Source organism: Chrysochloris asiatica, unplaced genomic scaffold (genome assembly GCF_000296735.1).
Source record: "Chrysochloris asiatica unplaced genomic scaffold, ChrAsi1.0 scaffold00043, whole genome shotgun sequence".
Classification (NCBI taxonomy): Eukaryota; Metazoa; Chordata; class Mammalia; order Afrosoricida; family Chrysochloridae; genus Chrysochloris; species Chrysochloris asiatica.
This window is the reverse complement of record NW_006408561.1, coordinates 985,122-1,010,952: the sequence shown is the minus strand read 5'-3', so window position 1 is coordinate 1,010,952 and position 25,831 is coordinate 985,122. Positions and strand designations below refer to the sequence as shown.

Genomic DNA, 25,831 nt, shown 5'->3' with positions numbered 1-25,831 from the left:
AAACCGACTTGACGGCACTTAACAACAACAACAACAAAGAAATTTGATAACGGAAGCAAGTGTATATTGCTACCATTTGAGATGAACTTGATCTACACTTAATGGATGTAGTAGCTCAAAATATCAATCAAGAGGGAAGGACTCGTCACATCAAGGATCAAACCTATCCCCACAGTATACAGGGTTGATAGGGGCAGGCAACTTAGACATTGGCTACCTAAAATGGGGGTGGGGAGGTTTACAAAGCCACGAAGTGGCTTGAAAACACAAATTTTCAAGAGTGAGTTTAGTTTCAGAGTATGCAGGTGAAGGTAGAATCCCTACAGATTAGTTTTCATCTTATCTAGATGGGTCTGGTGAAACAAGATGGGGTTAGGATTCTTTTGATTCATTAGTGAGTAATTGTTATCATGACTAATTGTGGTTGTCACAACTGTAAAGGTGGTTTTGAAATATAAAGGTGGGAGTAGTTAATCTCATATTTCAGGAACAGAGGACCCTAGGACCATCAAGGGAGAAGAGCATGAACAGAATGTGGGAACCTATCCAGAGAAGCAAAGACACCAGAGATGGAGGCAGAGATGAGGACATGGAGGGATAGAGCAGCTGAGGACTCTAGACTCATGGAAAGAGAAAGGCTGTGTGCTGGCAGCCAGGAGGCAGGCTTGCAGAATGGGCCTGTTGGTTGTTTAAATTATTATATATTCTTGAGTGTTTTTGTGTACATCAAACAAACAAACAAAAACTAGAGGGAAAACAAACAAATACTGTTAACATGATGCACGGAGGGAATAGTAATCATTGCAATGAAACTAAATATAATAGGATGACTGCAAAACCAATGTTCTCCAATGTAAACTATCACTCAATTCAAACTAAAAGCTTTAAAAAAGAAAAAAAAAAGATATACAGCCTTGGAGTTCTGGTGTGGCACTGTAGGATAAGCACTGGACTGCAAAGTTGGTTTGACCTGAAAGGCCGGCAGTTCAAACTCACCAGCTGCTCCTTGGAAACCCTATAAGAGTTGCTATGAGTCAGAATTGACCCAATGGCATTTAACAACAACAACGATGGGGATTACAGATTGGTAACAAATAAATGTCAAAATATATAAAAACAAATTGTAATAAGTGCTATGAAAGGAAATAAACAAAGTGCTAACATAGAGATGGGGGCTGGGAAACACAATTTTGTATTAGGTGGTCAGTCAGGGACATTGTCTCTCAGGTGACTAGATTAAGTAAAAGCCTGAAGACCAGATAGAGTTCAGCATGTGAAGGGGAAGTGGAAGAGCACTCTGGGGAGAGGAAACAGTGAGTATGTGGTGCTGAGAGGAGAAGACCTGGTGTGTTTGAAGAGCAGAGCGGAGACAAGAGGAGCTGGTATAAAGTGAGCAGCTGCCCAGAAGGGCCAGGTCAGGTATCATGTAGCACTCCAGAAAAGGGCCCTCAGGCAGAAAGCCCACCTTTCTTGTGTTTGCTTTTTTCAGGATCACCAGACTTTCATGGTCTATTGCCTGATACCTAAAAATAGTGCCTCATATAGTATGCAAAATTTTATAGTTGTGCATGATCTAGTCTGTGATGGCTAGTAGTGGATGTCTAATTCATTGTCTAAAAAAGCCTGTCCACATTTGCTGTGTGTTGCCTGGGCTAGAGAAAAGGGAAAGAAGAAGACCAACGTTGCTGTAGGATCAGCATTGGACTGCATATCATAAGGTCAGCAGTTCAAATCCACCAGCTGCTCCTTGGAAACCCTGTGTAGGGTCGTTAAGAGTGAGAAGCAACTGCAAGGCACTTAAAAACCATAATTACAGAGTGAGATGGTGGTGACTGGGATTAGGGTTTCTGTGGAGAAGAGGGATTTCAGATACGATGTCAGGACCCACTCTTAATTGGACCCACATATTTTATTCAAATAACAATGATCTGTAATTTATTTATTTTTATGCTAATGGAAGCTACTCTACATCCATAGGAGAGATTTATGCTCATATGGGTCCTGAAGGCTACATATCTGAACATGTTTAGGAATTCTTACAAAGTAAGAGAAATCTATTCTACAAATGTCTTTTAAATGTAGAGATGGTTATGAATGTGAAATCAAACCAGAACGACGACATTAATGTTAACCATAATGATAACTTTTATAGACATTTAAAGAAATACTTATTTGGCAATTTTCTTCTGATATTTGGAACTCAGTAGTCACTCCCCCTCTCACCACCATCCTCTCAAATCTCGAACATTTCTAGGTCTCCAAGGCACTAGGTCAGGATGATCATGGTCCTAAGTGATATTATACTGAGTCTTTATTAAATTGAGGACGTACAAATAGAAACCCAATATTCTGTACAGGGAAAAGTAGGGAGCATGTTAATCAGATGGTCTTTTGGGAGTCTATGCTGACTTAAAGATAATGAAGGATCCTGTCATTCTGAATACCTCAGCCATACTTTGATAGAACTTAGCTAGGAGACTGGCTGTCTAAGTTGAACTGCCTTGAAAAACCGTGGAGAGGTATTACTCCAGGTTGCCAAGGATGTGGATTCTACATATTTAATTTGATGATTAAAACCTGTGTGATGCTAATATAGGATAAGCATTCAATCTTAAAGTTGGTTTGAACCACAAGGTCTTTGGTTTAAACTTACTCGCCACTTCTTGGAAACCGTACATAGAGCTGCTTGCTATGAGTTGGAAGGACTCAAGGGCACTTAACAACAATAATCTCATTTTGTTTTTACCTATCTAGCATATTAAAGTTTTTGGGGGACAGTTGCTATTGTTCTTAGGTAGTGTTGAGTTGGTTCTCACTCACAGTGACCCTATGTATAACAAAACACTGTCTTGTCCATCACCATCCTCACATTCATTGCTATATTTGAGCCCACTGTGTCTATATGTAAATTACTGCAGTCACTATGTCAATCCATCTTGTTGGAGGGGAGGGTGTCTTTCTCATTCCTTTGTTCTTCTCCAGGGACTGGTCCTTCTATAACATGTCCTAAGATCCAAATATAAGGTCCCTAGATGGCAACATGGTTTGCATTTCACTATTAACCTAGGGTTGGCAGTTTGAACCCACCCAGAGGCACTGTGAAAGAAAAGCCTGCTTACCTGCTTACATAAAGATTACAGACAAGAAAACTATGGAGCAGTTTCTACTGTGTCACACAGGACAGCTCCGTGAGTTGGAATGAGCTCAATGACAATGGGTTTGGTTTGGATTCTGGTATCCAAATATAAGGGGAAGCTCTCTGACGTTAGGATCATAGAGCACAGAGTTATTTAATAACAGATTACTAAAAATTGCATGCAGAGAGTCCTCAATGACTTCTTTATTTAAGTGAGGAAAACTCTAAGATAAATTTTACCTTGACTATGGCACTGTAGGATAAGCACTGGACCACAAAGTCTGTTTGAACTACAAGATCAGTGGTTCAAACCCACCATCCATTCCTCAGAAACGCTATACAGGGTTGCTATATGATGGAAATGACTTGATGGCAACAACAGTAAAGTAACAACAACATAAAACCTAAAAGGGACTGGGCAGTGTTGCATTCTGTTGTACACAGGGTCACTATGAGTCAGAAATAACTCAAGAGCATCTGACAACAACATAAAAGCGGAGCACTGGTGCCACAGTAGCTAAGCGCATGTGACTAGCTTTTATTGGTGCTTTGAGCCTACTAACTGTTCTGTAGGAGAAAGACACAGAAGTCAGCTTCTATAAAGATTTATTGCTTTGGGAACCCTATGGGACAGTTCTACTTTGTCCTCCAGGCTGCTATGAGTCAAAATCGTCTTGGCAGCAGTAGGTTTGGTTTGGCTTTTGGTTTAAAACAAAGCCTTAAACATGGCTACTGTCAAACATCTGGCTTTCGGTAGCACTGCCACCTGGTGGTTCTGTGTAGAGACGTTAGTTTTTAAAATGTATTTAAGGAATAAATGACCATGTTAGATAGGGTTATTTACTCTTGTTTTGAACACAGGTGATTCGCTGCCAGATACAGTAATTTTAAGGTTGAATAATAAGTACTAAGCTGATCTGGACAGCAGTTCGAAAACAGTCTGCATTTGGTCCCTTACGCTGATGATAAAGCAGAAGCTATCAGATGCGTTATTTACTCAGAAAGAGAAATGATTACAGAGAGTTAAACTATCAATATGTGCTGTAGGAGACATAATCTCTCGCATGTCAGTTTGGTAATGGCTTCCTAGTTTAACTAGAGGAATTAACACAAGAGCTCTGTGGTGTATGTGGTGGTTACGAATTGGGCTGCAAACCACAAGGTCAGCAGTTTGAAACTACCAGCTGCTCTGAGAGAGAAAGATGAGGCTTTCTGCTCCCGTAAAGATTTACAGCCTCGGAAACCCTGTACAGGGTTGCTATGAGTCGGAACCGACTCCATGGCACACAGCTACCACCACCACCATACCAACTGAAGGGGTGGCTAGCATAGAAGTGTTTCTCTGAGAAACAGACTTCATACAAAAGTGAGTTAACATCGTCTGGGTGAGAAATGGATTGACACAGTGGTCATTGGTAATCTAGTTCTAAAGAGAGTTAATCTTCATTATGGATCAGGGCTCCTTGAGATTTGGATGAAGTACGCTCAAGATGATTTATCTCCCTTTCGTAAGAAATCTCTTGATAAATCATTCAGCTTACTGGAAATCCTGAATCCTGGGTGCTAGACTGCAGACACAGACATTGAGACTGAAAAGGGATCTCACTTTGTAAATGAATAAACTGTGCTCCTGTTTTATATTACAATCAAGTATGACTTTATCTACTGTTAAGTCTGTCACAGCACTTTGGATCATCTAAATGTGCTATTGTTGTTAAGTGCCCTCCACTTAGCTCCCACTCATGTCAACCCTAGGTACAACACAACGAAACACTGCTTGGTCCTGTGCCATCATCACAATTATTGTTATGTTGAGCTCCTTGTTGTTGTTATTGTGTCAGACCACTTCCTTGGGGGTTTTCCTCTTTTTCACTGACTCTACTCTTCTAAGCATGATGTCCTTCTCCAGAGACCAGCCCCTCCTAACACCATGTGCAAAATATGAGAAACAACGTCTTGTCATCCTAGCTTCTAACCAGCATTCTGGCTATACATATTCCAAGACAGATGTTTGTTCTTTTGTGGATTCATGGTCCTTTGAATAGTCTTCTCCAACACCATTATTCAAATGCATCAATTCTATTCTCTTCCTTATTCGTTGTCCAAGTTTCATATGCAATTGCTGTTATTGTGAAGTGCCATCAAGTTGGTTCTGACTCATAGCGACCCTGCATAGGGTTTCCAAGGAGCAGCTGGTGGTTTTGAACCACTGACCTTGTGGTTCCAAGTCCAGTGTTGATCCTACAGCACCACACCAGAAGGCCATATGCATAAGACATAAAAGGTGATTGAAAATACCATGGCTTAGGTCAGATGTACCTTAGTACTCACACTGACATCTTTTCTCTTTAACGTTTTAAAGAGGTCTTTTGCAGCAGATTTGCCTAATGCAATATGTCATTTGATTTTATTGCTGCTTCCATGAGTATTGATTGTGGTTCCAAGCAAAATGAAGCCTTTGACAACTTTAGTTTTTTCTCTGTTTGTCATGATGCTATTTATTGATCCAGTTGTAAGGATTTTTGTTTTCTTTACATCAAGGTGTAAGCCATATTGAAGTCTTTGATCATCAGTATTTCAAGACCTCTCTGATACCAGCATGCAAGGTTGTATCATCTGTATTTCTCAGGTTGTTAATGACTCTTTCTCATATCCAATTCTTCATTTAATCCAGGTTCTTGGATTATTTACTCTGTATAAAGACTGAATAAGTATTGTGAAAAGATACAATCCTGGCACATACCTTTCCTGATTTTAAGCTACTTAGTGTCCCCTTGTTCTGTCCAAATGACTGTCTCCTGGTCTATGTACAGGTTCCTTATGAGCATAATCAAGTGTTCTGGAACAGCCGTTCTGTGCAGTGCTATCCTTAGTTTGTTATGGTCCATAGTTAAATGTCTTTGCATAGTCAAGAAAGCATAAATAAGCATCTTTACAGTGCTTTCTGCTTTTAATCAACAGCCTGCTTATGCCGGCAATGATATCCCTTGCTCCACATTATCTTCTGAATCAAGCTTGAATTTCTGAAGTTCCATGTTGATGTAGTGCTGCAACAGTTTAATTATCTCCAGCAGAATTCTACTTACATGTGATATTAATGATGCTTTTTGATGATTTCCACATTTTGTTAGGTCACTTTTCTTAGGCATGGGCCCAAATATGGATCTTTTCCAATGGTTGGCTAGGCAGCTAGCCAAATTTCGTGGCAAAGACATGTGAGCACCTCAAGTGCTGCATCAGTTTGTTGAAACATTTCAATTTATATTATGTCAATTCTTGGAGCCTTGTTTTTTGCCAATGTCTCCAGTGCAGTTTGGACTTCTTCCTTCAGTACCATTGGTCCTTGATTATATGATACCTCTTGAAAAGATGGAAAACTTACCAATTGTTTTGTACAGTGACTGTATTTCTTGTATCTTCAGTTGATGCTTCCTGCTTCATTTAATAATTTGCCCATGTTGTTGTTACGAGCTGTCAAGTTGGTGCCGACTCATAACAACCCTGTATAGGGTTTCAGAGGAGCAACTGGTGAGCTTGAATTGCCAATCTTGCAGTTCAAACAGACTTTGCAGCCCAGCACGTTAACCCACAGTACCACACCAGGATTCCAGTAGAATACTGCATCAATCTTTCAATATTGCAACCTGAGGTTTGAATTTTACTTCAGTTCATTCAGCTTGAGAAATGCTGAGTATGTTCTTCTCTTTTTGCTTTTATAATTCCAGGTCTTCGCACATTTCATTATAATACTTGAATTTGTTTCTTGAGTTGACCTTTGAAATTTTCTGTTCAGTTCTTTGACTCCATCATTTCTTCCAGTAACTTTAGCTTCTTTACTTTCACAACCAAGTTTCAGAGTCTCTGCTGACATTCATTTTGTTTTTTGTTTCTTTCTCCTGTCTTTTTAATGACCTTTTACTTCCTTCCTGTGTGATATTCTTGATGTCACCGCACAACTCATCTGGTCTTCGGTCTTGAGTGTCTAATATATCAAGTCTGTTCTTGAGATGGTATTTAAATTCAGATCGGACATACTCAAAAGTCATATTTTGGCTCTTGTGGACTTGTTTGAATTTTCTTAAGCCTTTGCCTGAACTTGCACATGAGCAACTGGTGGTCTGTTCCATTGTAGGTCCCTCGTCTTGTTTTCCTTCTCCATCAACTCTTCCCAGATGTTTACATACATATGCTTTCCATCTGGAGGAATGTTGTTGCTGTTATGTGCCATGGAGTCGGTTCTGACTCATAGCAACGCTGTACAGGGTTTCCGAGGCAGTCAATCATTATGGGAGCAGAAAGCCTCATCTTTCTCCCGTGGAACAGCTGGTAGTTTCAAACTGCTGACCTTGAGGTTCACAGCCCGATTCATAAATAACCACTACGCCACCAGTCACTCTTCATATTGCTAAGAAAAGATATTGCAATGAATACATCATTGGTCTTTCAGAATTCTATCATGTGATCTCCAGCATCATTTCTATCACCAAGCTGATTATTTTGTATGGTCCACGAATTATGTTATAAATTTTGACAGAAAAAAAGGTACCTTACCCCCACTAAAAAGAATAAGGGCAAATAGCCAGTAATGACAGAACCAGAATTCAGTTCCAGATTTGACTCAAATCTTGTGTTTTTGACTACTGACTTCCTAATTATAAGCCCAAGTTTTATCATCATGTGGCGCTGATGTTAGAGCAAAGAAAATAAATATGTCTAAAGTATTTTAAGTAAGTACATTTCTAAGTAGCTTCAGCTCAACAGTGCTGGGTTATAGGTAAAATTCCTTTACATGATCCTATAGGAAGTCATTTAACCATATAGAATTTTGTTATAAGCTTGGCAAGAGTTCTTCTGTTGCATTTAGTCATTTATCTTACAATGGCCTACATAGCAATATCAGTTAATCTATTAAAACTGTTCTTGGGGATATACTATGGCAAAAACATTACTAATCTTGGAATGTGAATAGATAAATAACATTACATTAATACATTTCAAAAGACTTTTGTGGTGAAACCAGATATCTAAAGAATTTCTGTTTTTTCAGTACAATGTCTGTCTTATTAGTGAGCATGGGGACTTAGGAAGCGAAAGGGAACATCAGGGAAATGTAAATGGGATACAGTGCTTATACTTAAGACAAATCGAACACCAAGAATAGTAGAAGGTTTTCATGCCAGCATTAACAGCAAAGTTAAAAAAACAAAACAAAACAAAAAAATGCTGCTGAGGGTGTGGAGAGACTGGGACTCTTCTATATTGCTGGTGGGGTTGTAAAATGGCACCACCACTGTGGAAGATGGCATGGCGCTTCCTCAGATGGTTGGCAATAGAAATATTGTATGACTCATCCCTTTACTTGGTATATATCCCCTAGAAATCAGAGCTATGAAACACGTACATAAATGTAGACCCATGCTCAAAACAGCATTATTTACACTGTAAAGAAGATGGAGAAAGTTTAAATGCCCATCAATGGAAGAAATGGATAAACATACTTTGGTATATACACACAAAGGGAATACCATGCAACACTGAAGAATAATGATGAATTTGTGAAACAACTCATAATATGGATGAATCTGAAGGGCATTATGTTGAATGAAATTGTTGTTGTTGTTAAGTGCCTTTGAGTCTGTTTTGACTCATAGTGACCCCATACAGGGTTTCCAAGGAGCAGCTGGTGAGTTTGAACCACTGACCTTGAAGTTCAAACTGACCTGTGGCTCCATGTTTATCTTACAGTACTACACCAGGAGTCCTGAATAAAGTCAGCCAATCACAAAAGAACAAATATTGTTTGTGACCACTACTGTAAAAACTCAAGAAAAGATTTTCATGCTAAAAGAACATTCTTTGATGGTTACCAGGGCTGGCATGTAAGGGAGAGTAATCCATTGGCTAGAGGGTAGACAGATGCTAACTTGGGTGACAGGAATGGTAATACACAAGAAGAGGAAGGTTGAAAGAAGAATGATGAAGGCAAGTGAAGACACAGACAGGAATGCAAAGGCTAAAGGGGATAGAGGTAAATATTGTTATATATAAAACCCTGCAACAAGTTCAATGGGTAAACACATGGCCAGATACACAGGTTGAACAAGTATGGGAGGGAGAGTGAGAGTACACCTCATTTGTGTGTGTGTATATATATAAAATGTTGTTGTTAAATGCCATTGAGTCGGTTCCGACCCATAGCGACCCTGGACAGGGTTTCTGAGGCTATAAATCTTTATGGGAGCAGAAAGCCTTATCTTTCTCCTGTGGAGTGGCTGGTAATTTCGAACTGCTAAGCTTGTGGTTCGCAGCCTGATTCGTAACCACTGTGCTGCCAGATATATATATATATACACACACACACACAAATATATAAGGGTTCGACAGATGATGTTTGTACATGGGTATTTACCTTTGCTGTAAACACATCTATGAATGTGGTGGAACATACAGGGGACAAAATTATGAAAATGACTTGGACATTACCAAATACCTTGAGGCAATGATGAGTTGCTGGGCTTGGGAGTTCAGGACCAGAGCCTCAGGGGACACCATGGTCAATTGGCATAACAGACTCCACAAAGACAATGTCTTCACCCTACTTTGGTTGATTAGCAACTGAGAACTTAAAAGCTCATGAGTTGTGCAACTACTGGTTCCTCCATGTACAGAAGAAATAAGAGTGATAAAAATTGAAGGTGCTTGGAATCAACTAGTCCAACAGAGCAATGGAGTATGTGAACATCACTCACCATGACTCTTAGACCAGAAAAACTTGATGGTGCCCGGCTATCACTACCAACTGCTCTGAAAGGGATTACATTACAAGGTCCCAGATAGTATGGAGAAAATATAGAATAACACTCAAAATTATTATTATTATTATTTTTTCAAAATTATTTTAAAAGACTGGGCTTACTGATCAAAAAGAGACTGGAGGAATATGAGACTGTGGCCCTTGGACACCCTTCAGGTCTAGACTGGAATTCAGTCTTGTGACCTAATCTTCAGCTAAGCAGTAGTAGATAGATATATAGAGGGGACAATAGCATTAGTGAGACATGCTCCCCATTCAAGATCAAAAGCGTAACATTTACCTACCGACAAAGGGACAAACTTGAGAAGGAATGAGAAGGAAGGTGGAATGGAAATAAGAAACACATGGAGGAAGTCCGGTAACTATTGTTACATGGAGGGGATTGCAATCACTGAGTTGAAACAAAGTGTATAATTTCTTGAATGTAAAACTTATGATCTTCTCTGTAAACATTTACTCAGTGCACAATAAAATTTTCTTAAGTAAAGAGCAGTAGGTTTTAGAATTATGCTTAGTTTACAGAATTTACTCTGATAGATCAAATCATTTAGATACTTCACTGTGGTTAGTTGCTGTTGATTTGATTGGGCTCCTGGGGACCCTATGTGTATAGAGAAGAACGGCTCGATAGCATTTTCAAGGCTGTGAGTTTTGAGAAACAGATTGCCAGACTTTCTTTTCAGGTGCCTCAGGGTGGGTTTGAACTATCTGGTGAGTAGTTGAGTGCTTAACGTTTTGTACCACCCAGGGATTCCAAGTTAGATATTAGAGTGTGTTATTTTAAAATAAACATTTAATGGACCAGGAATTATGCCAGATGTTTGATAGTCATAAAACTTCATCACAAAAACTGTGTAGGTATTACTAACTCTCTTTGGCAGATTTAGAAACTGGGGCCCAAAATGCTGGAGAGACCTTGGCTCGAGGTAATAAACCATGGTAGAAAGTTTGGGAGGTTAGAGTCAAATCCAGATATCTCTTGAGTCCAATACCGATGTTCTTGCTACTACATCAAGCCAAATTCTAATCAATTTGCTCATCAATTATTAAACCAAATCCACTGAGTCAACTCTAACTCACAGCAAAACTATATGATGGAGCAGAGCTACTCCAGAGTGTATGGACACAGACACCATGTCATTTATCTGTGGGGTGGCTGGTGGGTTTGAAATGCCGACATTTGGGTTGGCAGTTGAGCACTTTAACCACTGCACCACCAGGCTCCTTCAATTACTGGAAGAGCTTCTAGTAATTTTGAAAAGAGGCACTAGATTAAAGATAAATTTAAAAGAGAAACATTAGTACTTAATTTCAAGCAGGAAAAATTTGGTTAGATTAAAACTTCAGGATAATAAACTATACAGAAATAAGTAATTTCATATAAGGAAAATGCTTATCATAAGAGAACCTAAGAGAACTAGAAAGTCAGGGTGAACTTCAGGAAATATATAATAGGAAAACAAATATTAAAATAAATTACAATTCTATTAGAACACATGGAAGGCCTTATAATATACAAGAACAAGAACTAAGCTAATGGGCAACTATATTTATGTACAATTTACAGGTCCATTTTTCAGGAGTTGTACTTGCAAATTAAAGTCCTGACGTGACATTGTAAGATAAGCACTGAACTGCTAGCTAAAACATTGGTGGTTCAAACCCATCAGCCACTACTTGAAAACCTTTACAGGATTGCTAAGGGTCAAAACCAACTTGATGGCACTTAACAACAAGTGGCAAATTACAAAAAAGTGAAGATGAAAACCAGAGATTGATAAAGCAGGAACCAGGGGTGATGCAGGCCGTCTAGTGCTGTCCCTAGTATGCTGCACATGCTCACTTCATATCTCCTCAAGGCATTATTTTTAGAAGAACATGGTAATTGAAGGAATACTTTTGAAAAAAACATTGTGATAAAAGAAATGCTAATGAAAATAAGGGAGTCCTGGTTTTGCTCTGTAGGATAAGAACTCGACTGTAATGTCTGTTTGAACCACAAGGTCAGTAGTCCAAGTTCACCAGCCGCTCCTTGGAAACACTATACAGGGTTGCTATGAGTCAGAACTGACTTGATGGCACTTAACAACAGTAACAATGAAAATAACAGATCAGTTTTTACATATTAAATAAATCAACACAAAAAACTGAATTGGACTTGGTGTTGACCACGGTGTGAGAGGCAGACATCGCCTTGTACTTCTGGGTGGAAATTGGAAAGGATGCAAGGTTTTGGAGGATGACTTTGGCAAAGTGTACTAAAATAAACAACAATGACCTTTACCTAACAACTTGATCTTAAAAATGTATTTTACAGTGATAATAATGTACATTTACAAAGATGTGTGTTACAGTTCCAAACTTACAACTACTTAAGTATTAAACCACAGACAACAAATAAATCAATTGTGATTCATTTATCAGCAGGATATTATGAAGCCATTTGTACATTAACAGATGGAGAATACATTTGAATAAGTGGTAACTATAACCATGTCTTCATAATATGCATGCTATTAAAAAAATACATATACTTGCATTTCATAGAAAACCTTTTCCTAAAAAAGAAACATAAATTCCTAAAAGCAGTCCTGTTAGTGAGTGAAAAAAATACACAAAACATTCAAAAGAAATAAAACTAGAGTTGAATAAGTGACTTAGTTGCAGTCAAGTCAATTTTAACTCATGGCAACCCCAAGTGTACAGAGTAGAACTGCTCTATTGGGTTTTCAAGGCTGTGACCAGTGTTGCTGTTGTTATTAGGTGCTGATGAGTTGGTACCAACTCATAGTGATCCTGCGCACAACAGAATGAAACACTGCTTGGTCCTAGGCCAACCTCACATTTGTTGCCACGCTTGAGCCATTGATGCTGCCACTTTACCAATCCATCTCGCTGGGGGTCTTCCTCTTTTTCTCTGACCCTCCACCTTAACAAACATGATATCCTTCTCCAGAGACTGGTCTCCCCTGACAATATGTCTGAAGAATGAGAGACAAATTTTGGCCATCCTGGCCTCCAAGGAGCACTCTGGCTGCACTTCTTCCAACACAGATCTGTTGGTTCTTTTGGCAGCCCATGGCACTTTCAATATTCTCCTCCAACACCATAACTCAAAAGCATCAAATCTTCTACGGTCTTCCTTATTCACTGTTCAGCTTTCACATGGTATGAGGTTATTGTCACCAGTATATATATATATATATATATATATATATATATATATATATTTGGGTAATGTTTTATTTTTAAAGTCCTTGTCTAACGTTCTCTCTAATAATGTCAGTTCAAAAAGTAGTTATAGACATTTGAAAAGAAAACTGTATATGCTCATGAAATATGTATTACTATTACAGAACTGCCATGTTGACATCTTACTTTGTCTTTTCAGTGAATTTAAAATAAAAATGCTATTAAACTTGAAGTGATTCTCATCGATTCTTTCTTTAACATACTTGGGTTCTCTCACCCTACTTCATCTATTAGAAGCACTTGTATTTAAGCAAAATCCATTAAAAAAGCATCTCTGCAGTTGGAATCCAAAGGTTTATTCATAACGTCTGGATGAAAACTTACCTTTTTAACTTCTTTACTTGATCTGAATGTCTGCTGAACAAAAGAATCACTTTCAATAGCTTCAATTTCTTTTACTCTTTTTACTTGTTCTACCAGGGTGGCTTGATCTAAAAAAGAGGGTAAAATGTCAGTGTATTTTGGGGTAAGCTTGTTAACAACACTGTACCTAAGCAATGTTCGTTCTTTCTATGAAGAAATTTTACTACTTGTAAATTTAACTAGATGGAAAGTTGAAAAGTAAAGATATTCTAGTCAAGCTACAACAAAGACACTTTCTCCCCTGAAATCCACAAATATAACATTCGTATAAATTAAGTCTCTCATCTAAAATCTAAAATATTGCTGAGAACGCACTGCTATAATGATCCGAGCTAATCTGAGATAATCTAGTGGGAGGACTTCATTTAACTTTTTAAAAAATTGTTATGGAAATACATATAAAAAGAATAAGAAAAGCACACAGTAAGCCCACCTTTACCGATCATCCAGCTTCTATAATCATTAACTTCCTATTATTCTATCCCTCATCCCCGTCCTATTTCATTTATTTGGGGGAGTGGGGGTAAGACCTGGGCGATCATTGATCTCACCCCTAAATATCTTAGTATGCATTTCTGATGTTGTTGATATTAAGTGCTGTCGAGGCAGTTCCAACTCATAGCGACCTTAAATGGGGTTTCTGAAGAGTGTTTTAACTGCTGACCTTGTGGTTAGCAGTCCCGTGCTTATCCTACGGTGCCACAGTAGGACTCCATGCATCTCTGAGAAGGACTTAAAAAAGAATTCTTTAATATCATTTGATACAGTCCTTGTTTAATTTTCATGGATTGCCATTAAAAATTTCTCTCTCTTTTTTTTAATTGTTTGTTTGAACCAGGCTCCAAACAAGGTCCACACATTGCATTAGGTTAATATGTGTCTTTCATTCTCTTATAGTTCACTGCTCCTCTCTTTTTATTGTCATTTACTTATTGAAGAAATTGGATTATTCATCTTGTAAAGTTTGCTATAACATTAGTCCATATACTTGATTGGCTGTGTGGAAAAAAAAATCCCACATATATATTTATTATAATCCTGTTTATTGTATTTGGGTAACCTTTCTTTTTTTCTTTATTTCCTGAAGTAAAGACTTTATGACCTCTTTTTCTTTGACTACTTCCTGAAGTGAGTAAAGACTTTACGATCTTTCTTTTTCCTTTCCTAAAACAGGAATGTGTGCTTTAGAAATCTGAACTAGCCAACTGGGTAAGGGAAAAGACTGTGTGGTCAAAGCCCTAGCCAATGGGGTGAGACATAGCCTTAAGACGTGTTAGGGATTAAAAACCTGAGTGGACTGCCCACTCAGTGTGTTCGCTGGCCTGTTCCTGTATGTATGGCTATGCGCACACACCCTCCTGCAGGAGTAAATTTTGCTTTGCCAAGGTAATTTAGTCTCACCAAGTGTCTTTTACACAACATCAGAATTCATTTCTAACAGCTGGTTATAAACTCATAGTGTCATTTAACATGTTCTTCTATCCTCCATATTTTCTCTACATTATAGTGTAGCTGGATCTAGAGTTTTCATTAGATTCAAGGTCAATTTATTTTTCTTTTTAAGGTCAGTTTCTTTTGTGCAAGAATGTATTATTATCCCCCCCCTCCCCAATCAAAAAAAAAAAAAAAAAAAAAAAAGCTAAAGAGGATAGAGAGAAACACTGTTAACTGATGATACATGGAGGGGATAATAATCAGTGTAATGAAACAAGCTATATGAATGGTTGAATGTGAAGCTGATGATGTGCCCTGTAAACTTTCACTCAATCCAAAATAAAAACATTTAATTAAAAAAAAAAAAAAAGAATGTATTATACTCAAGTAGAAGAGGAAAGAAGAGGAAAAAAAAAAGTAATCTGATACAATTTGATGAACTTGACCTACACCTATGGTTGCAGTAGCTCAAAAGAGGGAACAAATCTTTACATTGAGGATCATTCCCACCCCCTCGATACACAGGGTAGGCTGGGATGGGCAACTTGGACATTGGCTACCCAAAATGGGGGTGCTACAAAGGCAAGAAGTGACTGGCTTACAAGCTTTCAAGAGGAAGCCTAGCTCCAGTGGGCGTAGGGGAAGGTAGAATCTCCACTGAGTAGTATCCAATCTGTCTGGGCAGAGCTGATGAAAGGAGATGGGTATAGGTCTCTTGTGGTACAATAGTGAATAATTGCTATCAGGACTGACTGTGAGGGTTGGAAATGTAAAGGTAGATGTTTTATAGCAAAAGGAGGGGAGTGATTGACTTTGCAGTCCAAGTGCAGAGGTCCCTGGGACCATCAAGGGAGAAGAGCGGAGTGCGGGACCCTACCCAGAGAAGCAGTGTCACCAGATATGGAGGCAGAGACGATGACATGGAGAGAAGGAGCGGCTACCCTTTAGTTGGTTGATGATGCATGGAGGGGATTATAACCATGGCAATGAAACAATATACAATAGGATAAATGTAAAACTAATGTTCTCCCATGTAAACTATCACATAATTCACAATGAAACATTAAAAAAAAAAAAGAATGTATTATAGATGGCACTGTGCAAATCCTATTAATCATATTGGAATGTGCTCCTTTTTTATTTTTAGTGATGCTGATGCTTCATGAGATGAGGCTTTCTGCTCCCATAAAGATTTACAGCCTTGGAAACCCCATATAGGGTTGCTGACTAACTCCATAGTACAAAACCACCACCATCATCACCAATCTTAATCAGTGGGTCCAACATGATGTCAGCTTGACCCTTTCATGATAAAGTTCTTGATCCACCTTCCACTTCAGAGTTTTAGCAGACATTGATGTTTGTTGCTTAGACCCATTTTTTTTTGTTGTTGTTGTTAAGGGCTGTTGAGTTGGTTCCAACTCATAGTAACTCTGTATAGGGTATCCGATGAGCAGCTGGTGGGTTTGAACTTCCGACCATGTGGTCCACAGTCCACTGCTGATACTACAGTGCCACAGCTGCAGAATGGTGACTTTTCTAATTGTATTATTCCTCCTGCATTTATTAGTTATACTAATTCTCCTACAATGAAGAACTTTGCTTCATCGATTATTCAGTGGCTATGAAATATAACCTCTATAGAATAAATGCTGGATTATTCCCCTTATTTATAAATTTTGGTACAAAGGTGACCAAATATGGCCGCTTAAACTTGAATATTTATATATTTACTGCATTTCAGTTCACGGTAATCATTTTCATATTTTGATTGCTCAAAATTATTCCCATCTTAGGCTGGTAAGAGGAGTCCTGGTGAGGCACTGTAGGATAAGCCTGGACCACAAGGTCAGTTTGAATCACAAAGTCAGTGGTTCAAACTCACCAGCTGCTCCTTGGAAACTCAACACAGGGTCACTATAAGTTGGAATCAACTCAACGGCACTTAACAACTACAGGTTGGTTGGTTAGAAGACTTGAGTTGGTTCCTGTATTTGCAGTACAGGAATCTCACTGTTACTGAACTGTCATCATTACTTCTTAACCTTTTCAGTGGGTGGAATTGTTATTGTTGTTGCTAAGTGCCTTCGAGTCAGTTCTGACTCACAGCAACCCTGTACAGGGTTTCTGTGGAGAAGTTGGTGAGCTTGAACCACCAACCCTGCGGTTCAAACCGACCTTGCAGTCCAGTGCATTAACCCGCAGTGCCACACGAGGACTCCAGTGGGTGGAACAGAAAGCACATATTTTAAAAGCAAAAACTCAAAGAGTTTACAATGTTCAAAAGCATAGTGTTTTGACTATTTATCAGTGGGATAAATTCTAAGGTTAAAACACACACAGAGGAAAAAATTTCAAACTGTATTAAATCATCTGTTAATAGTAATATTTGCATTGTGATTTTCAAACTACTACATACAGGAAAACAAATATGTACATTTGATCATATTAATAAAGACTAAGATTTTTAGAGTAAGAGAAAAGAAATGCCAATATAAAATTAGAAAAGTTAAGTAAAAATCTATAGCCTTTAATTTGGTTGGTGGGATCCTGGCGTGGCACTGTAGGATGAGCACTGGACTGCAAGGTCGATTTGAAGTGTAAGGTGGCAGTTCAAACCTACTAGCTGCTCTTCAGAAACGCTATACAGGGTCACTATCAGTCAAAACCAACTCAACAGCACTTAACAACGACAGCAACGACATTCAATAGTAGGTATCCTGCAGTAGGTTAAGTACTGGGCTGCTAATCAAAAGGTTGACAGTTCAGACCCACCAGCTACCCTGTGGGAGAAAGATTCAGCAATCTGCTTCCACAAAGATCTACAGGCTCGAAAATCCTATGGGGCAGTTCTACTCCATCATACAGGGTCACTATGAGCGTGAAGTGACTCACCAGCAGTGGTTTGGTTATCACTCCATATAGAGTAGTATAGAGACTTTCACATTCCATTTTACAGAGGCACCAGGAATCTACCTTATAGATTTATAATATTTTCATCCCACCAATGCCCTGCTGACAGTCTTTTGAGTTGTTTCCAGTTATTTGCTATTACAATTAGTGCTTTAATAAATTTTGTAGTTGTTAATTGCCATCAATTCAATTCTGACTCCTAGTGACTCTATACAGGGTTTCCAAGCAGCAGCTGGTGGGTTTGAACCGCTGACCTTATGGTTTGCAAGTCCAGTCCAGTTCTTATCCTACAGTGCCACACCAGCTTTAATAACAGTCACATGCATATGCAATTTCATATATTAAAATTTTTTTCATATGTTAGTTGAGCAAAAAAAAAAAACCAAAAATGCTGTTTAAACTCTTGCTATAAGTTGATATGAATACATAGTGATTAAGGACCCACTTTGTAAAAATTTTAAGGAGTCCTGGTGTGGCACTGTAGAATAAACACTAAACTGTTAACCGAACTGTAGGCAGTTGAAACCTATTAGCTACTCCATGGGAAAAAGATGAGGCTTTTTGTTCATGTAGTGATTTACTGCTTTGGAAACCCTATCCAGGGTCGCTATAAGTCTAAATCTATTTGATGGCAGTGGGTTTGGTTTTGGGAGTAAGAATTTTGTGAATTAAGACTTCATGGATAATGTTGTTATAAAGTGCTGTTGAGTCGATTCTGACTTACAGCAACCTTGCATATAGTTTCCAAAAAGTGGCTGGTGAGTCTGAAATGCCGACCTTATGAGTTTGAACTGCTGACCTTCTGGATCAAACCAACCTTGCAGTCAAGTGTTTGATCCAATAGCGCCACAAATTTTCTAAAAAACAACTTTAATGACCGGTTTGACATAAAGGTGGAATTATTTGCATCAAAGTAATTTTTACATCCTAGCAGATCTACACTGAAAAAGTTAAATGTTATAGAGATAAAGTAATTTGGCTACACAAATTCAGTGAAAATGATAATTTTCTGAAAATTCTTTGTCTCAACTCTGACCAGCCACAAAATACAATTCTACAGTCTTGTGCACACTCCAGTCTCTTTGCAAGGAAGAGAGCACCTCTGAGCAGGTATCCTGACAGCGGCAAACAGTGTTTTCTCACAGGAGAAATCTCACGTGGAGCGCTCCCAAGTCGTAGTTGCCTGAGTCCAAACCCCCATCTTTCGAAGAATACATTTTCCTACATAAAAGCAAATAGTGTCAAAGTATCATGGAAGAACAAATAATTTCACATGCTTTAGAATAAAAAGTCCTCTGCATTTAATTATGCTGAGCATATGAGAGAAGATTCTTTGCCCAAGTGATACCAACTTAACAAGTCCTATGCCAGCGGGCAATATTTTTCTTAGTTACGTGTACAATAGTGTTGACACATATCAAAGAAAAATCATAAGGGATACTATGGCACGTGATTCAACTTTAATTTTTGTCAAGATGGAAACATTTGTTTGTATAGTTTCTAACAAGTCTAGCTAGGAGTATCTCACAGTTGCTCAGTCCCAGTCAAAAGACAGTATCTGTGACTTCAGAATTATGTCTCATATGTATTTAACTGTTTGATCCTTTGGACTTTTTCTCTAACAATATTTTCTCTTTTGGACTTGCAAAGCACATCATTAGTATTAAATGCCAAAGGGGAGCTCACAAACAAGATTTGATGTTTACAGCTTGCAGAGTCTATAGCTTTAAACCTGAATATATAACCAGCTCCTAAGACAAAACTGTTACTACAAAAATTGACCAACAGGCCAGTATGCTTAAGAAAACAGCGACGGAGAACACATAAAGTGAAAGATGAGAGAAAACTAGAACATTATGAGTTACATTACTAGCCCTATAATCTCTTAGTACCATGCTGTCTGAAAACAACAGGCATAAAAATGTTTTAAATTGCTACACACTCAAACTTCTAATTTCAAGGTATACAAATGTATAGTTTAAGTATAATCCTGTCATTTTTAAAAGTAGAATAAAACATATCAAGAATACGGTACTCCCCCTTTTCCACGGTTTCAGTTATCAGTGGTCAAGCTTGGCCATAAATGAGTAAATAGCATGATAAAACCTTATGCCCAACTTTAGTCCATTGTATTCATGCTACATATGCTACCTGCCAAGGAGCTCTGGTAGTGCAGTAGTTATGAATTGGGCTGCTAACCCTCAAGGTCGGCGTTTGAAACTACCAGCGGTTCCGTGGGAGAAAGATGAGGCTTTCTGCTCCCTTAAAGATTTACAGCCTTGGAAACCCTGTGCAGGATCACTATGAGTTGGAACCTACTCCACGGTACTTAATAACAACAACAACATGCTACCTGCCTGTTAGCTTGTATTGTTAATCTCTTACTGTGCCTGATTTATACATTAAACTTCATCATGCATATATATGTAAGCATAAAACAGTGTATATAGGGTTCTGTACTATCCACAGTTACAGGCATCCACTGAGGGGTCCTAGAAATATCCCCTGCAATAAGGGGGAGATTAATGTATATACCTTAACAATAACAACAACAACAACAACTGTACATATCTGCAGTCTTGCTATGGTGCTGTGGGTTAATGCGTTGGACTGCAAAGTTGGTTTGAACTGCAAGGTTGATGGATCAGACTAACCAGTTGCTTCTTGGAAGCTATGGGTCAAAACCAACTTGACAGCACTTAACAGCAATAACAATGGTACATATCCAGAGAAAAGACAAGGCTTTCTGCTCCCGTAAAGACTTACCATCTTGGAAACTCTATACAGGGTCGCTCTGAGTTGGAACTGACTTGACAACATACAGCAGCAACAAGAGCATTGTTTATATGGAGTCCTGGTGTAGCACTGTAGGATAAGCACTGGACTACTAACTATAAGGGTGATGATTTAAACCCACTAGCACTTCCTCGGTAACCCTAAACATGGTTGCTTTGAGTCAGAACCAACTAGACATCACTTAACAACTGTATATACTAAATCGTTTAATAGTATACTTAATCTTAAAGTATACATGTCAATTTATCATTTCTAAATCTGGTACTACTTTTAAGATTAGCGTAGGGCTGTGGGCTAACGTACTGGACAGAAAAACCGTTGGTATCATCTGTAAGGTTGGCAGGTCAAATTCACTAGCCACTCCTCGGAAACCCTATACAGGGACTCTCTAAGTTGGAACCGATTTGACAGCACTTAACAATTGTTTATATACTCTATATGAATGCCTATCATATAATCAGCCAAAAGGTAAAGTAAAGATAAAGGTACATGCAGAATCAAAATTATAAAATGTTTTCAAACATTAACATGGTAAACATGAAGGAAGCATATTCATTAACACTTGCCACTTTTTATAAGCACATTATTGATTAAAAAAATTATTTCCATATGTTGTTTGTCAGAGGTGGGTAGAAACGATACATATGCCATTCTTAACATATGTTAAGTGCTGCTGAGTCGGTTCCAGGTGTTAGTGACCCTGTGTAAGGGTTTCTGCAGAGTGGCTGGTGAGTTTGAACCGCCAACATTGAGGTTCAAACTGACCCTGTGGTCCAGTGCTTATGCTAAAGTACCACAGCAGGACTCCAACATATGCCAGAAAAAAAAATGGAGTCAGAAAAGTGAAATCAACACAGACAAAATAATAAAAACACTATAGCAATAATGAACTCATTGTCTGGGAAATCCCTGGATTACCTTCATGGTGAAAAACTAAAATAAAATTCTCTATTAGTTACTGTTAATATTTTAGAAAAGTTAGGCTTTTCTGTTATCTCAAGTTATACTGGATAATAATAAATGATTTCACATGTAACATTTATAGAATTTTATTTTACAATATGACTATATGCTACTCACACTTAAGGAGTCCTGGTGTGGCGCTGTGGGTTAATGCGTCAGACTGCAAAGCCGTTTGAACTGCACGGCTGGCGGTTCAAGCTCACCAGCTACGCTTCGGAAACCCCATATAGGGTCGCTATGGGTCGGAACCGACTCTACAGCTCTTAACAACAACCACAACAAATCACACTTAAGATTAGTACATAAAAACGACAAGGTCTGACCTGAACCTTTCATTGAGAAGGCCAAGTTTTATTATGTACTCCATTTGTAGGTTACAAACAGAAATGTTGTGGTTAAGTGCTGTTGAGTTGATTCCGAAGTAGCAACCCTGTATAGGGTTTCCAAGGAGCAGCTGGTGAGTTTGAACCTCTGACCTTGCAGTTCATGGAAACCCTATACAGGTTCACTACTCGTAGGAGACGGCACTCTACTACAACAAAAATATTTCTGTTTGTAATCTACAAATTGTTGTTGTTATGTGCCGTGGAGTCAACTCATAGTAACCCTATACAGAGTTTCCGAGGCTGTAAATCTTTACCGGAGCAGAAAGCCTCATCTTTCTCCCACGGAACAGCTGGTAGTTTCAAACTGTTGACCCTGAGGTTCATAGCTACCAGAGCTCCTTACCACTAGCTACCAGAGCTCCTTAATCTACAAATGGAGTACATATTAAAATTTTGTAACCTCCTCTAAATTGGCAGCAGTGTTAGGCTGACAACAGCAGATGGCACTATTGCACAACATGTAATCATGGGATAAACGCCAACTTGAATCTCAAGAAATAGACCTCTTAGACGCATACAAAAATTCATCTTCAATGGACTCCTTTTGAATATAAATATTTTATGAATTACCCCAAAGTTAAAATGCATTTTATGTTACACAGAATTTGGGTCGGTTGGCCCCATAGTTATTGAGTTATTTATGTTACTCTTCTTTTCCAGGAAAAATGATATAAATATACTAATAGCAATGCTAGAAATACATGAATAATAAGAAAGAATATCTTATTTTCAGGTTAAATGGACTCAATTGTAGTCAAGAATGGATTCATGAAATTCCCTTCTGTAGTACAATGTTGTTGTTAAGTGCAGTCCAGTTGGTTCTGACTCAAGTGCAGTCCAGTGATCCTCTACAGGGATTTCCAGAAGCGGATGGTGAGCTTAAACTATCAACCTTGCAGTTCAAAACAACTGTGCAGTTCAGCAAATATTGTTGTTGTTGTTAAGTGCCATTGAGTCGGTTCCGACACATAGAGACCCTGCATAGGGTTTCCAAGAGCAGCTGGTGAGCTTGAACTGCTGACCTTATAGTTCAAACAACTTGGCAGACTAGTGCATTAATTCACAAGCGCCATACTAAGAGTCCATAGTACAATATAGACATTGAAAAAACAAAAACCTTTGCAGTATAAAGCATTTTGAATTGATTTATAAAAGTGAAAAATGCAAAAACAACAATGTACACTTGTATATAAAGTTTACAGCTCAATACAATTTATAAACAAATAAAACAGTCCATAAAACTTACTTATAATCCTGAAGTTATTAAAATAAAATTAAAAAGTTATTAAAAAATAAAATAAATTCTCATGAGCCCAAATCATAAGAAAACATACCCATTGAGTTTCCTTTCAAAATCATATATTTCAGTAAGTTTATTTTATAAAGCATACAAAGAACATATAAGGAATCTATCCCATCTCAATACTTTGAGTTTGTTCATAAAACCCATATCCGTGGATAGAAATTTCCAGAACTGACATACACAAATAATATGTAGGATGAGCAAACTTCTAAGTACAATGGAGCTTGTCTATTAGTCTTCTGGAAGTTTATTATGCAAATAAAGCTTCTGAGGTATCCCTCATAACAACCTCTCTTGGGTGGGGTCCAAGACAAACTCACCTTTTGTTAAACTGCTATCCACATCAGATTAAGTGCTAAAACTAACTTTAATGTGACTGAGCCCTTGAAGAAGAATTCTTAATAAGTGTAAGTGAATTCAGCACCAATTCAGGCTTTGTTTAATAATAAAAACAGAAATTTACACAGAATGCCTCCTTCACCTACTCTTACCCGGAGCACTCTCACCTTTTCTGAATCCCCCCTCAGGCCAGGCCTAAAGCCCACCTTTCGGCCATATCATCTCTTGCCACTTGAGAGGAAAGGGGCCTCTTCCATAATTCATTTGACTTTTAGCATACACTGCCTTGTACTGACATTAATCTTTTCATGAGTGAGAGCTTCATTTCCCCAGCTAGAGGACACACAGTTCTTTGTGTCACCTGCAGAACTTAATTTAGTATAAGGTGCTCAGTTATTTAGTATGCACTCAATAAACATTTGCTGAGCAACTAAAATTTAAAAGGAACCACAAGATTGGTGGTCCAAGCCCACCAGCTGCTCCATAGGAGAAAGATGAGGCTTTCTGCTCCCACAAAGATTTACAGTCTCAGAAACTGTATACAGGATCGTTATGAGTCTGAACCGACTTGATGGCATTTAACAATAACAAGGTAGCCACTTAAAACAAAACAAAACAAAACAAAACAAAACAAAAACAAAAAACCTCATGGCAGAGATTTCAAATTACAAGAGTTTTTTTTTGTAATGTGAATGCCTTTAAATAGTTACTTTGAAGAATTTAGATTCAAAGGGTTAGTGTCAAACCCTGTGTCCGCAACTTACTACCTATACAGCCGGGTGGTAAGTGCTTGTGTCAGTCTCAGTTTTCTTACCTGTGGTACAGGGATAAAACCATCCTAAACACCACAGAATGAATGCGAGACTGCTTCCCTTCTTCCCTCCCTTCCTTTCTTCCATAGACTAGGGTTTTAGTAACATAGAAAGCAGTTTGTCCCCTCATGGATATTATGGGGAAGACAGAAAAGAAACAAGTAAATAAACTATAAAATATCAAAAAAAAATATCAAAGAAAATACATCCAAGGAGAGGACTAGAAAGGAGGAACAGGGGTTTTTCAACTGTGGTGACCAAGGAAAAAGCCCCCGACAGGATGGTATTTCAGTAGAGAGAATAATGGTGTGAAGGCGCATCTATGGGAGTGTGGGGAATGATATCTGAAACCACTCAGCACACGGCTAAGGAAGCATTCAGTAAACGACAGCTAGCGTTAGGAACAGATGAGGCTTTCTGCTCATTATATTACTAAATAGAATAGTCCTAAAGCACTACTTTCCTGCTGCTTTGATGCGGCAATTCGCTGAAAAATTGTATATAAACCTCTACATGTCTATTGTTATAAGTGCCATCAAGTCAGTTCTGACTCATAGTGACCCTCCCTAGGGTTTTTAAGGAGTGGCTGGTGCATTTGAACTGATGACTTTGGGGTTTAAATCGACCTTGCTGTCCAGTACATTAACTATAGTGACATACCAAGACTCCACATGTCTGTTAGTATAGTTTAAAGCTGTTTTGGGAGTCCTGCTGTGGCATTGTAGGATAAGCACTGGATTGTTAACTACCAGGTTGGTGGTTCAAACCCACCAGCCACTCTAGAAACCCTCCACAAGGTCACGATGAGTTGGAACTGACTTGATGGCACTTGACAACAACAAAATTGTTTTTTAGTTCAGCTAGGCATTTGCTTTAGCCCACAGCTGCTGTGGTATCACTGGTTTGTGGCCAGACCGGAGGAATGATCAGAAGGGAGAGCAGGGAGGGGGTAAGTGGTGGCGGGCAGGACTGTGCACATCTCTGAGAAGGTGCAAAAGGCCCAGGTGAATTTTACCACCCACCAAACAGACACTGGAGTCCACGCTGACCCACTGAGGCTGTGGCTGAGTGGGGATCAGTGATTGCCTAACATATGGCTACCCAGGTTCCAGTGACTAGAGAGAAGGGAGGCCCTGTTAATTCCTTATGGATGTTTCACAACACAGACTACCTCAAATGGTACTTATATAGTTTAAATCATGTTTCAAAGCAAACCTGTTTTAGTTAATGTCTACTGTTGTAGTTGCTGTGTGTTGCCAAGTAGGTTCCAACTCGCAGTGACCTTGTATAGGGCTTCCGAGGAGCAGATGGTAAGTTTGA

The 25,831-nt window shown here is 38.6% G+C and overlaps 1 protein-coding gene across 1 annotated transcript in view; it reads right to left on the bottom strand.

The window, feature by feature from the left end:
* RSRC1 (arginine/serine-rich coiled-coil 1) overlaps positions 1-25,831 on the bottom strand; it is a 534,244-nt gene that overhangs the window by 3,370 nt on the left and 505,043 nt on the right. Inside the window, exon 7 of the mRNA XM_006861773.1 lies at positions 13,527-13,633. Within this exon, the coding sequence (XP_006861835.1) occupies positions 13,527-13,633 (107 nt within the window). The remainder of the gene's footprint in view (positions 1-13,526; positions 13,634-25,831) is intronic.